Source organism: Callospermophilus lateralis, chromosome 1 (genome assembly GCF_048772815.1).
Source record: "Callospermophilus lateralis isolate mCalLat2 chromosome 1, mCalLat2.hap1, whole genome shotgun sequence".
NCBI classification, from domain to species: Eukaryota; Metazoa; Chordata; class Mammalia; order Rodentia; family Sciuridae; genus Callospermophilus; species Callospermophilus lateralis.
Genome location: NC_135305.1, coordinates 176,908,232 through 176,925,895, shown reverse-complemented (window position 1 = coordinate 176,925,895; position 17,664 = coordinate 176,908,232). Strand labels below are relative to the sequence as shown.

The 17,664-nt window shown below is 36.2% G+C and overlaps 1 protein-coding gene across 4 annotated transcripts in view; it reads left to right on the top strand.

Moving 5' to 3' along the window:
• The first annotated feature begins 1,212 nt into the window (after window positions 1–1,212).
• Dcp1a (decapping mRNA 1A) overlaps window positions 1,213–17,664 on the top strand; it is a 55,201-nt gene continuing 38,749 nt past the window's right edge. For 3 of the 4 annotated variants that reach the window (XM_076837521.1, XM_076837572.1, XM_076837446.1), the window contains exons 1-3: window positions 1,236–1,384; window positions 3,909–3,949; window positions 5,728–5,855. In XM_076837521.1, coding sequence (XP_076693636.1) covers window positions 1,250–1,384; window positions 3,909–3,949; window positions 5,728–5,855 — 304 coding nt within the window. In that variant the 5' untranslated portion in view covers window positions 1,236–1,249. Of the gene's footprint in view, window positions 1,385–3,908; window positions 3,950–5,727; window positions 5,856–17,664 lie in introns of all 4 variants that reach the window. The other variant, XM_076837647.1, reaches the window with a different exon arrangement.

Sequence of the window (17,664 nt, the reverse complement as noted above, 5' to 3'; positions counted from 1 at the left end):
GGCATTCCTGGACAGAAGGAGTTAGTGGTTTCATCTCTGGGTTTCAGAGAGAGATATCTCTAGCATCCGCCTGTGTGCTTGCATAGTTCTACTTCTTTCAGTTTCTCCCAGGGCCAGGAAGATGTTTTTAAAAAGAGTTGGAAGGGCTCAAGGGGTCACCAGTTACTAATTAGGAGTTCTACGAATATTTGTGTAATGAAGGGTAAATGAATGATATATTTTTCTTTGCCCGAATTTGTACATGCTTCAGACATGATTCTGTAAAGAATACGGTTTCTCTTTTTAGTAACAACGTTCCTGGGAATAAAATCATAAACAATACAAATATGTTGTGTTAGTTTGATGAAAATACTTTTTTTTTTTTCCTTTCAAAAACTTTCAATTCCTTTGGGATGTCTTTTCAATAAAAGAAAAGGTTTTTTTTAAGAAGTCTGAGACAATGCTCGCTGTAGTCTCACATCTTATTTTATCTTTACCCAAGTATCTGGCTCTTTAAAAATACTTTAAGATAATCAACGGAGGTTTGCTGTAAAAATGAACAGTCTAATTCTTTAAACGATGCCAAACAAACCCAAACCTTTATGGGCTTTTCCTAGTACTGGAAACGTTTGTGTGAGATCCAGATGAGGAAAATAAGGAGCAAAAGTGGACGGGGAAACATCGCTGTTGTAGTTCCAGGCAGGTTAATTTGGCTGTTTTGAAACTTTTCTTTCAGATATCACCAAATTACTAACGGTGGTGACGCGGTCAGATCTGATACTGAGGGTTAATTTTCGGAGCTGCCCCCTTTCCACGCTTTTCTTTATTTCTCAGTGGCCCGTGGAGCCCAGCATTTCCACGGCGGTGCTTTGATTCTGTGGCCCCTTTCCCTTCCCGCGAGAGGCTGAAGCAGACACCCGACGGTGCCCAGCATCTCCTAGCAGGAGCCTGGAAGACACGCGTACAGCCCCGGGCACCCGGACGTTTTAGCGCGAGAAGAGGAAGCGCAAGGACTCCCGCCAGCCAACTCTGCCGCGCAGGCGTGCTGGCTGCTTCGGACCGTTGGGCCCCTGGGACCTAACGTCACCGGAACTCGTAACTGGCGGTGTACAGGCGGCGGAACAGAATGGCTGACGTACCGCCCCGCCGTGAGGCACAGCTGAGAGGCGGAAGTTAAGGATACTGACGCAGCTGGGGGAACTTTGCCTGGATCGCACTTTCCTGTTCGGTACTCCGCCCCCGCTGGAGGGGCTGAGCTCTGGGATTCAAGATGGAGTCGCTGAGTCGAGCTGGGCAGGAGATGAGCCTGGCGGCCCTGAAGCAACACGACCCCTACATCACCAGCATAGCAGACCTCACGGGCCAGGTCGCTCTGTATACCTTCTGCCCTAAAGCCAACCAGTGGGTGAGTGAGGCTTATCCCTAGAGGACGCCAGTCCGGTTGCTGCCGCCTCTTAAAGGGACAGCGCAAGCTGCCTGGGGTGGGGGGCAAAGCAAGAGGCCAGGGCGGTGGAGGCGAGGCCAGGAACTGGCCAAGAGCCGGACCAGGGCCTCAGGGGTGTCGGCAGCGCGCGGGGTTAGGCGGAAGGAGTGAAAAAGTAGGCCCGAGACATCTCAGGGGAAAGCCGCTGGAGGCGGGGGGGACTGGAGCAAGATCAGTCCCTTGGGGTCAGATCTGAGGACGTGGGCGACTTGCCTTCTTTACAGATGCATTAGGGAATATGAGACTGGTAGGACGAAAAGATGCCTGAAAGCTTATGTTTGAAGCTTCGAGGATTATTAGATAAATTATATATACATAATCTAAAAACGAACACCCCTTCTCTCCCCCAACAGACATACACGTGAGCCCTCTTCCCAGAGGTCATTAGGATTTGAAATTTGAAATCCAATTAGTTTGAATGAGTTTGGCTTTAATTGAACTACACTGTATTTCCAGAATTTTGGAAAAGATTTCAAACAATTAAGGAAGGGGCTTCTATGTTAATTGGATGCCCTGGAGACCTTTTACAGGGAAAGGAGACCGATGATGTCACCTCTGAATGCTTCCTTCAAACTAAGTACTTACTGGCTTTTTGTGCACCAGAGAAGATCCAAAAAGTTGTATTAAGTCTGTTCACTGACTTTTGTTAACTCTTGCTTGAAGCTTCATTAGTTGTTTACGTAACATAAGTTCCCTGTTTTTTGTGATTGGCCCTTTCTAATTAACTCTTTCAGCTATAGGCTTTACACCGGTAAAATAATTCATAAATGTTGGTTAGATTAAATTCATCAATGGCATTCACATTTCAATGAGAAATCCTTAAACAAAACTGAAAAGGTTATCGTAATATGTTTTTTACAACACACAGATGCATTAGAATTTTTAAACTGTGGAGTTTGTTTTATGTAAGAAATACAAGCTACAAAGACCTCAATTGAAAAATAAGCTGCTATTTGCTTATTTGTAGCATGACACATCGGGGATAATCAAAATCTTTTCTCTGTTATTTTATACTGAGTTATAACTTTGCACAATGTTTTTGGGGGACAAATTTTCTTTTACTGTGAGGCAATTATCAGTTTCTGTTTTTCTTAATTTTTTTGTTGTTATTTGTAAATGAACACGATACATTTATATTATTTATTTTTTTATGTAGCGCTGAGGATCAAATCCCATGCTTCACACAAGCTAGGCGAGTGGTCTACCACTGAGCCACACCCTAATCCCAATTATCAGTTTCTTATACTTTTTTTTTTTTTTTTTTTTTGGGGTACAAGGGATTGAACCCAGGGGTGCTTAATCACTGAGCAACATTCCCAGTCCTTTTTTATTTCTTATTTCAGGACAGGGTCTCACTAAGTTGCTGAGGCTGGCTTTGAACTTCTAATCCTCCTGCCTCTGCATCGCAATTTACTGTGATTATCAGTGTCCACAAGCACACCCAGCTACTAATAACATTTTTAAAGGCAAGAAAAGGCCTCAATCCTTAGGAAAGAAAAGTTTCACTATGATATTTAAGCTAAGGTAATATTCTTTGAAGAAGTCAAGACAACAATTTATTTTGAATTCCAACAAATTCAGTTTGATATGAATAACATTAAAGTTTTAAAAGTTTGCTAGTACTGGGGTTGTGGCTCAGTGGTAGAGTGCTTGCCTAGCATGTGTGAGACACTGGATTCATTTCTCAGCACCTCATATAAATAAATGAATAAAATAAAAGTCCACACATCTAAAAATAAATAAATAAAAAAGTTTGTTAGTTACATTAAAATTCTTACAACCAATCTAGACTGTGAATTGCAGACCAGTAGGATGATTTACTTTTGAAAACAAAACAGTGTAACTGTTTAAAAAATCTAAATAAGCTCTTATAGAAAAGAAAAAGTGGTAATGAGTTGCTTTCTTAATCACATTTTCACTTAAATTTAATTTTTTTCTTAGAGACCTATAGTGATTACTTAAGGAAGATTATAGTTTCAGTATCCATAACTCTTCAACAGTTCTAAAAATAACAAACTGTTTGATAGTTATTCTTAACTAACCACAAAATTTGTTACTCTTAAAAATATACCAAAAACCCCTCAGTGATGAAACAAAGTATCCTGTAAGAAAATTTCATTTCTTTTCTATTAATTTTTATAAACTTTAAAATAAAAGTTAAAAGTTAATTCTACAGTTTTGTTCTTTATTAGTTAAACAGGAAAAATGTTGCAGGTATAAACATGTTCCTGGTTTAAACATTGCATATACTTAAGTATGCACCAATAACACTGAATGGATACATGAGAAACTGGAAATAGCAATTTGTGGAGTGAGAAGGAGACTTCCTACTCAAAAGTGTGCTAAATATAACATGTTGATTTTAAACATGAAGTATTTTTTCTCCATTGGGACTTTTGGAGTTGGATTTTAAGAAACAAACTAATTGATTCATTATCTGTTACAGGAGAAGACTGATATAGAAGGGACCTTATTTGTATATCGAAGGTAAGCTTTTTAAAAAAAAAAATCTAATGATGGGGGACTAGGAATATAGCTCGGTATTAGAGTGCTTACCCAACATGCATGAGGCCCTAGGTCCAATCCTCATTACTGCAGATAAGTAAATGAAATACAATGGGGAGCAATGTCATGTGAAGTGGTTCATTTCTGTTTATTTATCTTTGGAATTTTCCTTCTTATTCCCTTCAATTTTTTATCCACTCCTAGCTGTGAGATTCTAACCTAACTATTTCCCTTCTCTTATCCTTCCTGTGATTCAGAATAAAGAGAACTAGAATTTATTTAGGAATCTAGCAAAATCATTACAAAATAGAATGCATTTTTGAGTGATGAATGAATCTGAAACAGATGCCTGCCTCTCATTCCCTATATTAAAAAAGGACATAAAATAATATATCCAAGTACACAGACACACATATGAGAGAAAGAATTTATATATAAATTAGTTCTATAAAGTAAAGTAGTTGAGAGTTGATCTCTGTGTTCTGTAGTTTGTTTTGGGGGTTTTGTTTGTTTGTTTGTTTAACTAAGGATTGAATCCAGGGGCACTTTAACACATTTTGTGAATTTTGGTTAAAAGTGTACCAGATAGCACTTAGTATAGAATCACTTAATATAGAAGAAACTGGATTTGAAATCAAAAAACCTAAAGTTAAATTCCATTTATATTATTTGTGTAACTGGGCGTAGCCATTAATCATTCCCAGCTTATTTCCTAATCTGTAGAATCAAATTCTGTTACCTCCCTATGTATGTCACTGAGAAACAGTAAAATATTAGATACATGTGAGGAAGATCCAAAGGATTGTGTTCTCCCATTATGGGAACTACTAGACTTCTTATTGTAGGAGTCAGGTGTTTTCCATCTAATTCAGAAGAACTATGTAAAGACATATTTGGTGTTAAGAAAAACTATTATTGTAGTGGTAGACATCATTATAGCCAATTCTGTACCATATTTAAAATAAGTGATACTTTTTCCAGCAAATATTTATCATACTTATTATGTGTCTATCTTTGGGAAACATCTGTGAAAAAAAAATCAGACAGAAATCCCCATTTACATACAGCTTACATTCTGGTTGGAGGAGGAAGCCAATAAAAATAAAAAATAAGTGGAATGGATGAAGACGGAAAAGTCAGGGATATTTAGGTTGGGTAGTATTAAAAATGGTAGTTCAGGGGCTGGGGATGTGGCTCAAGCGGTAGCGCGCTCGCCTGGCATGCGTGCGGCCCGGGTTCGATCCTCAGCACCACATACAAAACAAAGATGTTGTGTCCGCCGATAACTAAAAAATAAATATGAAAAACTCTCTCCCTCTCTCTTTAAAAAAAATGGTAGTTCAGATAGGCTTCATTGAGTAGGTAATATTTGAGCAAATGCTCAAATGAGATAGCTGTGATTTGGGGGTACTGGTCCAGACAGAGGTCTTTAGGAAGAAGCACTCCTGCAAAGAGAGGAGAGCCCAATGTGGCTGGAGCAGGGGAAGCAAGAAAAGAGAACCAGATTGAAGTGGGGGTAGAGAATTGGGGGTATGTCTTGTTGGTCTTAATAAGGACTTTGGCCTATATTCTAAGAAACTAAATCCTAAAACTTCTGAGCAGGGATATACAAGGTGACTTAAATTTTTTGTTAATGATTTTAAGTGTGATATTATATGATGTCCTAATGTATTCATTTTTTTTTTGAAATGAAAATAAAGAGGAGATAACATTTCTGCAAGTTAAAATGTAACTATGGATTTTCTTCTATTAAATCTCAGGTCAGCTTCACCTTACCATGGTTTTACCATTGTAAATCGATTGAATATGCACAATCTAGTTGAACCAGTGAATAAAGATTTGGAGTTTCAGCTTCATGAGCCATTTCTTCTGTATAGAAATGCAAGCTGTGAGTATATGTGTTTATATTTAAGTCAATAACTTTAATCTCAGTATATTATTTTTGGAGTTTGAAACTAAAATACAAAATGTGGACTACACTCTGTTTTATGATTATAAATGAGTCTCTTGGTAAGATCAGATCTTTTGTCCTTGACTCTAAAATTGGAAATACTTTCTTGTATATAATAACTTATGTTATTTTAGCTAGCTATACTATTATTAGCCTTCTGTTTTATTTGTTTTTTGAAAATAAGTTTTACTCCTTTGTTTTTGTTATACAACTGGACTCTTAGCTGCCCATGCCCCTGAGCAACAGAACTTAGTTGAGGAAATACAAGATGGAAATACATACTTATACTTCTTTCCACAAAGAAAGTATGGGCTTTTATGGGGCTGGGGTTGTAGCTCAATGGTAGAGCACTTGCCTAGGACATGTGAAGTACTGGGTTCGATCCTCACCACATATAAATACATAAATAAATAGATAGATGCAATTTTAAAGAAAAAAAATAAATAAGTAAAATAAAAGTATTGGGCTGGGGCTGGGGCTGGGGCTTAGTGGTAGTGCACTTGCCTCGCACATATGAGGCACTGGGTTTGATCCTCAGCAGCACATAAAAGTAAATAAATAAAGGTATTGTGTCCATTTACAACTAAAAAAAAAAAAATTTTTTTTTTTTTTTTTTTAATGATACAGTAACCTATGTGGGGTAGACAGGTCAACTGAGACTCATAAATGCATGAGAGACATTCAGTTGGAGAATGAGGATTATCATCTTTTTCTGGTTCCTAACCCAGGGTCTTTTCAGACGTTTTATAGGCTCTAATAATGATTAATGCAGTCAGCAAAGATAGAGTGACCTTTTCCTTTTCAGGAAAGAAAAGTACAGAAATCTAGACAGTAATCTAGGACCGACAAAAATGTCAATATTCTATAACTCTGACCCCATCAGAGATTAATTTATTATAATAAGACTAAATCATTGGAAGTATTAATTATTGTGTTAATTAGAATATTCTTGGGGAGAAAAATGAACTGATGCATTTTATTTTAGAAATTTAAAAAATATACATATATTTATTTTTTAGTTGTAGGTGGACACAATACTTTTATTTTATTTATTTTTATATGGTGCTGAGGATCGAACCCAGGGCTTCACATGTGGCTAGGCAAGCACTCTACCACCGAGCCACAACCTCAGCCAGCCCTAGAGAGATTTTTAACAAGAGATAGAAACAAAGGTTTTCTTAGTGACTCAAGTATAATGATGAACACCTGTAATCCCAGCAACTCAGAAGCCTGAAGCAGGAGAATTTTAACTTTGAGGCCAGCCTCAGCAATTTAACAAGACCTTGTCCAAAAATAAAAAGGGCCAGGCATGGTAGCTCACGACTGTAATCCCTGCAGCTCTAGAGACTGAGATAGGAGGATCACAAGTTCAAAGCCAGCCTCAGCAACTTAGCGAGGACCTGAACAACTTAGTGAGACCCTGTCTCAAAATTAAAATAAATAAATAAATAATAGGTTGGGGATGTCACTGACCAAAAAATAGAAATAGAAATAAAAACGGATGGGGGTGTAGCTCAGTGGTAGTGCATTCCAGGGTTTATTCCCAGTAATGGAGGGGAAGGGGGTTTTTTTAGTTGAATGAAAACTCACTTAACTAGGTCCTTCTTTGGGGGAAAGTATTTAAAGAAATAGCTGTATTCAGGAGAAGTGACAAAACAACAAGCAGTGATTTGGAGAGTGTTGAAGTCTTTCTTAAGTGTATGTTTTGTCTACCTCATCTTTAAAGCAAAAAATAGACTTATCATGTCAGCAAGCTATTGAGTTGTTTAGGGATTTGTTCTTTAAATAAAAAGTTAGTTAATATCTGATTGTGCATATGAGTAATTATACCTGATTCTGTAGCTATTCTTTTGTCATTCTCCTATGGGAAATACCACCAAGACACCTGACCCATTTAATTCAAATTACACCTTCATATCCAGCTTTTTTTCATTCAACTTTTAGAGTCAGTGTAATAGAATAATGAACTATAAATGTTTCTAGTTCTAATTATTGGTCCTTCTTTGTTTATTTTAGTTTTTCTGCATTTATAAAAAGTACCTACCCACTCTACTCCCAAGAAAAGGGTAAAATCTTACAGAGAGAATGCTTTTATTAACCAAGGTCTTAGGTTTGGAGATTCTCTCAAGTCTTTCAGAAATAGTATAGTTTCATTCTTTACAAGGGCCTTTTAACAGCCACAAAAGGCTTCATTGGGATTTCAGTAAATAATGGGGAGGTTGCAGATTCTCTAGTATTGAGCAATGTTCTGATCTCTTTACTTCTGATTCCCAACTTATAGACTGAGGAAACAGAGAACTTAGAGACATTTAGAAACTTGTTCAGGATTTGCAGACGTAATAAGTGAAAGACCCAGTACTCAAAACTAGGGCTGTTTGTCTTCAAAGTCAATCCTTTCTACTCTACTGCAGCAGTGAAATTATATAATTCATCAGTACACCTTCCATAGCGGTACTATCCTGTAGAACTCTGCAAAGACAGAAAATTTCTGTATCAGCACTGTCCAATAGAGTGACTGATCACTAAGTGCCTGAAATGTGGCTGCTAGTATAAATGAGAGAGAATCTTTTTTTAGTTTATTTAATCCTTTTGAATTTATACAGCTACATGCACTAGTAGTTGCCACATTGGACAGTGGAAGTCTAAAGCATGAATTTGTACTCTATCTAACATACCCTTTGTTGTATAATACCTAAATTGCACAAACCACTTGGGACACTTTGGGTTAGTTTTTGTTGTTGTTTTGGTTTGGGGGGTTTGTTGTTGCTGGTTTTTCTTTTTTGTTTGTTTGTTTCTTTGTTTGGTTGGTTGGTTGGTTGGTTGGTTTTTGTACCAAGAATCGAACCCAGGGGCTCTGAGCTACATCCCCAACCCTTTTTTATTTTTTATTTTGAGACAAGATCTCGCTAAGTTGCTGAGGCTGGCTTTGAACTTGCAATCCTCCTGCCTCAGCCTCCCAAGTTGTTGGGATTGTCGGCATGCTGCCATGGCCAGATTAGGGTTAGTTCTTATGCCTCTCATTTAAGACATTCCTTTTTGAAATTTTATAAATGATTTCTAAATAGAAAGCTGTAGAATATATTCCTGAGGGTGGTTTTGCCATGGTAACACTTCTTTGGCATGAAATTTAGTTTGCAGACAAGAATTCTATTCTAGGCTTTGCCATTTTGCTGGCTGAAACCTGAGATAAATCACTTAAGCCACTGATCTGACCTGTTTATCCTAAAAGGGCATCATGAATATAAGATATTTTTGTCAGGGCTGGGGATGTGGCTCAAGCGGTAGCGCGCTCGCCTGGCATACGTGCGGCCCGGGTTCGATCCTCAGCACCACATACAAACAAAGATGTTGTGTCCGCTGAAAACTAAAAAAATAAATAAATAAAGATTTTTTTAAAAAAAGATATTTTTGTCAGCCAAATACCTTTTAAATGCAAAATATCAAAGACTTTGTCTCCATCCTAAACTCAAGCCAGATGATCTTATTAGTATGGTCAAGGTTGTCTTATAACCCAGGCCTCCAGGGTGCTTCTGACTAGTACCACAGACAAGCTAGGGACTCCAATATCTATCTACCTCTGTACATCTCCCCCAAACCTCTTCCTCTCTCTCTTCAGTACTCCTCAAATTCAGGGCCTCATACATGGTAGGCAAGTGTTCTACAAGTGATCTACATCCCTAGCACACTTTTTCTTTATAAATATTTCAAATGTTGTAGGGTTCATTACCAGGAACCTGAGGCATGTGTGATAAGTTGAAAAAGTCTATTAAACATGAAAAATTTTTCAGAAAACTTTTTGGGAGCTTGGAGTTTACTGGAAATTCAACATAGGCCTCTTTGCATCCTAGGCAAGCGCTCTACCACAGAGTTACATCCCCCAAAATAATTTTTTAAAAAAGCAAACTGATCACAAGAGCGCACATCTGTATTTGCAGTCATTTGGGAGTTTGCAGCTAGCCTGGGCAACATAATGAAACCTGGTCTCAACATCAAAACAGAACAAAAACAGTTCTTCCCAATGGATTATGGTGTTACAAAGATCTTTTGGTTTAGGAATCTGCATACTACCATCAATCTAGTGATCTTCTGTTTTTACTTGTAAATACAATCCATTTTACTAACTGGATTATAAAACCACTCCATAGAGACTTCTATGATTTCTGTGATAGGCAAATATTCAGTTCCTGTCCAGTAGTATCTTATACAGACATTTAGAAACACAATCTAGAACGCATAGCATAGTTGAAGAGAGAGTAGGGGCCAGCATGAAAGTGAAAACTTAAAGGTAAAATCAGAGACATAGAAGCTGACATTAGTTGCTAGCTATTATGGGGTTCTTGAAGATACACGCACTCCATATTATTAGGCTGCCGTTGTGCAACAAAGTAGAGAGAGGACTAAGACCCACAAACCAGCATATAACTAAATCTCCTAATTAGATCTTAACAATTATTTGGGAAGTATCTGCCCCCCAATCTAGGGAGATGGCAGCCACGTTTATCTCAGTCTGAATTATGGATAAGAAGGAAAATGTCATCCTTGAAAACTGTAATCATGAATTTTTTTCTCATACAGATTTGATAGTCAAGTTAAACTCTTCATTTGGTATAATTTCTTACTTAGGCAAAGAAATTAACATAAAATTGCCTCAGTTGGTAAGTATTCTAGGATACCTACAGAAGCAAAAGTAAAACCTTTTTATAAGATATAATTCTTTTTTTTTTAATAACCTATGGTATTTTTTTTTAAACATTTATTCTTTAGTTGTAGGTGGACACAATACCTTCATTTAATTTTTTTTTGGTGCTGGGGATCAAACTCAGTGCCTCACACATGCTAGGTGAGCGCTTTTCATCTGAGCTCCAACCCCAGCCCCTTACAAGACACAATTCTTAACCTAGTTTGCCCAGAAATTTGACAGATAAGCTTCATTTAGTTCAAAATTACTAAATGTGCAAGGAAACAATTCCCAGTGAATGAAAGGCAGTAAATATATAACATAACAGCAGGATTAGGCAACACGTTACAAAAAATTTAGTTAACAGAATGATCAGGTACACACTTTAATGAATGCAACTATCAAATATAAATTATAAAATGAAGCAAAAGGAAATAAAAATATAAGATCAAATGCTACTTTAAAATAACAGACTAAGTAAAACTTATAGAAATTGAAATTTTAATTACTGAAATAAGCTCTACCTGGATTCAACAGTTAATTAGTAACAGGTAAAGAAAACTAGTGAACTAGAAGAAAAATCTAGAAATACACAATGTATTCCCAAAAGCAGGGGCAGATGGCAAGGGAGAGAATGGAAGTAAGACAAAGAGGATAGAATTAAAGTCTAATATATAATGGATACAAATTTTAAAGTAATAAAAGTAGGTTTGAGAGAGGCAATATTTGAAGAGATTATGATTTAAGTTTTCAGAATTCCTAAAAGGAATAAACCTTAATAACAATAAAATGGGCCCAAAGCATGAAAAATAGAAATACACGCCTTAAAAAATATTAAAGGCAAAGAGACAGAAACAACTAAAGGCTACTTGAGATAGCAGATTTATAAAGGAACACCAGTCAGGCTAACACATACTCCACAGAGGACTGAGGAGAAAACAACCAACAAATCAGAAATTCAAGACAATATAGATATTTTCAACAAGAGCAGAACATTTGTCTCCAGCAGATCTGGCTATAAGATCTTCTAAAGCAGCTTTCTGCAGCAGTGAGCACTAACCATGTGTGGCTGTTGAGCTCTTGGAATAGTGCTAGTACAGCAGTAGCTCAGTTTTAAATCACATTTCCTTTTATGCATCTGTTTGACATCAATTAATTTAAGCTTAATAGTGTAATTCCAATGGATATATTCCAAAAAGAAAATGGAACATGGAAGGAATGAGATATAAGAAACAATAATAAGCACAGGGGGCACAAATAAAGGTAAACATTGACTATAAAACAAAAAAATTATAGTTTTGGTATTAAGAAACAAGGTGAGGGGGATAGTAGAGGATAGGAAAGGCAGCATAATACAACAGACACTAGTATGGCAGTATGAAAAAAGGTGAATGTGTAACCGATGTGATTCTGCAGTCTGTATACGGGATAAAAATGGGAGTTCATAACCCACTTGAATCAAATGTATGAAATATGATATGTCAAGAGCTTTGTAATGTTTTGAACAACTAATTAAAAAAAAGAAAGAAACAAGTGAAACTGGATTGGTGGTATAGCCCAGTGATGATACACTTGCTTAGCATCTGCTAGGACCTGGGTTTGATCCCCAATACCCACAAAAATAATAAAATATTACAGTTAACTACTATAGAACAGAAGTAGGATACCTTAACTTTCACCCTGTATACCAAAAAAAAAAAAAAAAAAAAACGAATTCCAGGTTACCATTTTCACTCTTGAGAGGTGTCCACAGAAGTAGCAATCAAAGGACACCTGGTATTGGTCTTGGGGAAAAGCACTTTCTAGGAGAAACATAGTGAAGCCCAAAAATAAAATGGCAGAAATAAAAAAATCAGTAATTAGAATAAATGCAAACTGAACTAAATTTGCCAGCTAAATGAGATTGGATAAACATAGAATTTGCCTATATGCAGTTTGTTAAAAGTAGGGGTAGAATGAGACATATCAGGCATATGTTAACCAAAAAAGGCTCATGTAACTATGTTAATCATTACTGACAAAAAGCATCAGTAGGGATAAATGTTAAATACATGAAGATGAAAGGGATAAATAATCTAGAAGATTTGAGTTAGTACATACCTAATATATCACAATTATATATTGAATGTTGAAAATCCCTAATCAAAATGAGAAACTTTAACAGACCACTTTAATAATTGACAGATAAAGCAGAGAATTTAATGTTATGGAGGGGTGTGCTTATTTCATCCAACCCAAGAATTTAGGAAGTAAAAAAAAAAAAAATCTGAGTAAAGATTAAGGAAAACAAAGGTAAGAGTAGAAATTAATTGCAGAAAGCAGAGATTACAGAAGAACAATAGATCAGATTGACACATCATCAATATAAAACAAGAAGAGGAGCCAGGTGCTGCCTGTAATTTCAGATATTTAGGAGACAGGAGAATCAGAAATTTGAGGTCAACCTCAGCAACTTAATGAGACACTGTCCCAAAATAAAAAAAATAAAAAGGACTGGGGATGTAACTCAATGGTAGAATGCACTCATGAGTTAGATCCCTAATACTGTAACAAAACAAAACCCAAAAAAGATGAGAAGAGTCACAATAGGCAATATTTGGGAATAAAAATATATTTCTATTGCAATTAAAAAATATATGTGCATTTTTTAAAAAACAAGAAACCAATAGGAAACACTTTTTGTCCATACATTTAAAACTCAGATGATAAGAAGTTTAGTAGAAAAGCACAATTTAACAAAAACATCCGCAGGCATAAATATATCTGGATGGGCTCATAAACAATAAAATAATTGGTCTATGATAGTTTAAAAATCTCTCCTATCACATCTAAAGAAAATGCTGAGAGAAATGTTCTATTCAATAAATGGTACTAGGATAGTTCTTTATAGAATGGCCTCTAAAAGTCAGATATAGCATCTGTACATTTCTTGTCCTGTCTTCACAGGAAACTAGTCTCTGGGCGTTCTGTGGTGAAAGTATTATGTTTGTATTTACTATTTCTTCAGCAAGGTGGTAAGCACCTGTTTCAAGCAACATACCTCACTATGTTTCTCCTAGAAGGTGCTTTTCCCCAAGACCAGTGTCAGGTGTCCTTTGTTGCTACTTCTTTGGACACCTCTCAAAGTGAAAGTGGTAACCTGGAATTCGTTTTTTGGTATATAGGCTTTCTTCTCACTTAATTATGAAATGCCCCCAAGAATATTCTGTAAGGTAAGTTTAGAACAATTTTTTTTTTTTTAAATCTAAAACTTGGCATGTGAAGCAAAGAATAAAAGCAAACACAACTGGGTTTTTGGTTTTTTTTTTTTAGTTTTCTTTCTCACAGTTAGATAATCTACAATGTAACCTGGTTAATTGAAAATATTAAGATACAGGTTTGTGATACCATCAAGCTCTGTAATAATAGTTCTATTGAATTTTCTTAGAAAACTATAAGCAGAAGTCATTAAAAGTGTATTGGAGCTTTTAGTGTTAGAACTCTGCCTTCCTAGTAAGGTTCAGAACTCTTTAGTGAAATATGCTACTGCATTAAGCCCAGAGCTATTCATGTTTATTCTTAATCACCATGGATTAACTATGAAATTTAGTATTTAAGGTCTGTATTTTGAGGGTTATCAGTTGTTCATTTGAACAATTATCCTAATAATCGTGAAAATCAGATCTGCCACAGAGATGTAAAGATATTGATCTGGTTTTTTCTTTTGTTATTTTTAGCAGCAAAACTTATTCATAAATTTTAAAAAACATAAAGTCTAGATTTTTCTCTTTTCAGTCCTAGCTTTATTCTATCTTAAAGGAAAGCATGTGATGGTAATTTTAGTCAAAAGAGAAGCAATTATTTTATTTTATGTACATGTTAGACTTCGTCTCTTTTTACCAGAAGGTAATTATTTTAACAAAGACAACTTTTTTTTTTTCCCTCTATCTAACATCTTAAGACAGGTTCTATCTCTCACCAAAGGCCTCTTTTCTCATTTAAAAAAATTTTTTAAATATTTTTTTAGTTGTTGATGGACCTTTATTTTATTTATTTATTTATATGTGTGCTGAGTCTTGAATCCAGTGCCTCACACATTCGAAGCAAGCTCTCTACCACTGAGCCATAACCCAGCCCTTAAAATGTTTTCTGTAATCCCAAAGTACTTTGGGAAAATTTAACGAACAAAGTCCTTTTTTGGTTTTTCAAAAGAACCCAAATATATCCTGAATTTTATTTTACCTTGACATTTATAAACTGAACACTCTTTAGTTTCTATAAAACACTTTGAAAATAATCATTTATAGGTAAAACTGAATCTGAAATATCTTGAAGAAAGCATTGATACATAGCTACTAGTCTAGTGTGTTACTTTTTAGTCTGCTTTATCTAACAAAATAGAAAATAAAATACTATTACTGTTTAGTATTTTTAAAACTTACCTGAAAAATCCTGGGAGAAGTACCCCTTTGTTTCCGCTTCACTTATAACTTTTCCTTTGTATCGGGCATCAGTCTCTTGATGGAGAGCATTTTTAATTAAAAGTAGATCACTAGAAAAAGTAGGGAGGTTTATTTCCATAGTGTTGAAAACACAGCTGCCAAATGGAAAGTTTTAGTAGGAGAAATGCTGTAGTGTGTGCTTTTTCTGTCTCTCTGCTTGTCCTTTCTCAGTTCAAGGGCAAGACTCAGAACAGTAGAGATGGTAGGTGGTTGTTGGCATTTGGAACAAATCTTCAGACTTAAAGCACAGTGCAAGAAATTTCCTTGCAAGATGAGTTTATAATTTGTCAAGTCAAAAAATGTGAGTTCTACCTCCAAACTGAAAGAGGAATTTATAAACAGTAAGAAAAGTTCTGGGGTTCATCCTTTGTGATCTTTCAGTTCAGCACAGTGCTGTTTTTGTAGCCTAAAGAAAGGCAGTCTTCTACCATCAGCTGCGACACTGCTGTCGTTTGTATGATCCTGTAATCAGTGAAGGAGAAAGGATCTGTGGCAACTGCATTAGTCCAGCCTCCTGGACCAAGATAAGGAAAAAGCCTCGCTATTGCCACATGTGTAGATTAAAGGGGTGAAAACACCATGAGAACATACAGTGACTTAGACTGAAAGTGTTGACTCTGTGGTGCTCTGAGGTCAGACATTTTAAAAATAAGAACTACTTCTGTCTCATTATAGACCACTACTTAGTATTCTAGTAGAACCTCTACCAAGTACCTTCTTGGTAACTTTGAGTCCGTGAGTATTTCAAAATTTCCAAAATAACTCCTTTTCATTATGTTCACTAATCACTAGCTTCCCTCTCCCACCCATCCCCATGCCCCCACCAAGATGTTATCAGATAAAAGCAATTTTTATCTTTTGTTTTGCTATCTTAATTGTAAAGATTTTATAAGCTAATCATACATGCAGTTAATCCCTTTTAGATAATTATCACATTAATATTTAATACTTTTAATGTTTATTCTTTGAGAATTTACAAAGGAAACCAAAATTACATATATAAGTGACATATATATTAACATGTACATAAATTTTCACCTTGAATTTATACTGTGAAGTTCACTGTGATTGGAAAAATTGAAATACAGAATAACCACTAAATCTAGAGTGGACAGTATAAACCTCAACCCTTCAAGTTCGGTGCCCTGAGAAATCCACATAGATCCAAGTTACTCACAAAGTCATTATGATCAGGCATGCCCAGATTTTTAAAGGAAAACATAGCATTTACTCCCAACATTTCCCTCCCCTCCCCCTCCCTCCCTCCCTCTCTCTTCCCCGCTCCCCCCCCCCCCATGTCTCTCTCTTTCTCCCTCCCTCCCTCACAGACACACACCAGGATTTTTTAATACCCTTATAGGCATTTGTACTTACAACTCTGATTTAAATGATCTCTTAGTAAGTTGGTGGGGAAATGTAGGACGTTAGAAGTTAAGGAAAAAAGTCCCCCTATACACATCCATACCTTTCTTATTCTATAGTCCAATCTATTTCCCAAAGCCTAAGAAACTGCAATTCAACTTCATGGAGGCCAAAGGACATGCTTTTCATTCTTTATCTCTCTCTTATGATACATAAAAGTGTGGTGGTTGATGTGTCCAGCATTGTGTCACATCCAGTCATTTATAGTGTATGCTTCTCCTGCCTGAAGGAGCAGTGGGTACCCATACAGTTGTGACTATAAATTCTTAACAGCTGAGGCAAAACCCTTGTGTGATTTACTGTTTTATTTGGGGTTGCCCATTTCTTCATTATTTGAAGAATAAAATTTGATAAATAAAAATTATCAATCATGGGCTGGGGTTGTGGCTCAGTGGCAGAGCTCTTGGCTGGCACATGTGGGGCACTGGGTTTGATCCTCAGCACCACATAAAAATAAGTAAACAAAATAAAAATATTTAAAAAAAGAAAAAGAAATGATCGACTATAACGTTGTTGGATTTACTTCCCTAATACTCAAACAAGTTCAGTGGTCATTCCATGTGTCTGAATCCTATTACTGAGATTATAATGTTGCAGGGAAAAAACTGAAAGCAGTATTTCTGATAAATATCTTCTGACTTAATTTGATTTAGAGAGATGTTACCAAGTTTTAATAATATAAACTAAGGAGCTTGCAGAATAGCATATAAAATTATATAAGTCTCTTAAGTGTTGTTCAATAAGTAGATACTACCACTTAAATTTTAGAAATTGAGCGCTCTCTCTCTTCCACATTAGTGTTCAGTGATGTTATGAGATGAGGAGGCTTTTGGGGGGCTAAAAAGGGTAAGCTGCTAAAGTATCAGAACCATATTTACCAGCCTTACTTGTAGATCCATAGCATCTTCTTGCCCAAGTGTTTGCATCCTACCAAAATCTCCTCTTGGGATTGTAAGACTGTCTTGTCTGTCTATATCCTTTCTCCTGTGTGTGAGAGTTAGTGTGTGTTTGTTCTACCCGCTATCCTAGATCCTTTTTCCCTTTCCTACTTTTTCCCAAGCTTTTGGTGTTCATGGAGAGCCATCAGGCTTATTGTTGTGTTAAAGGAAATGATCTGTCAAGGTACAAGCATTTGCTTTGTCATTAGTCTGATAAGCATGTTTAT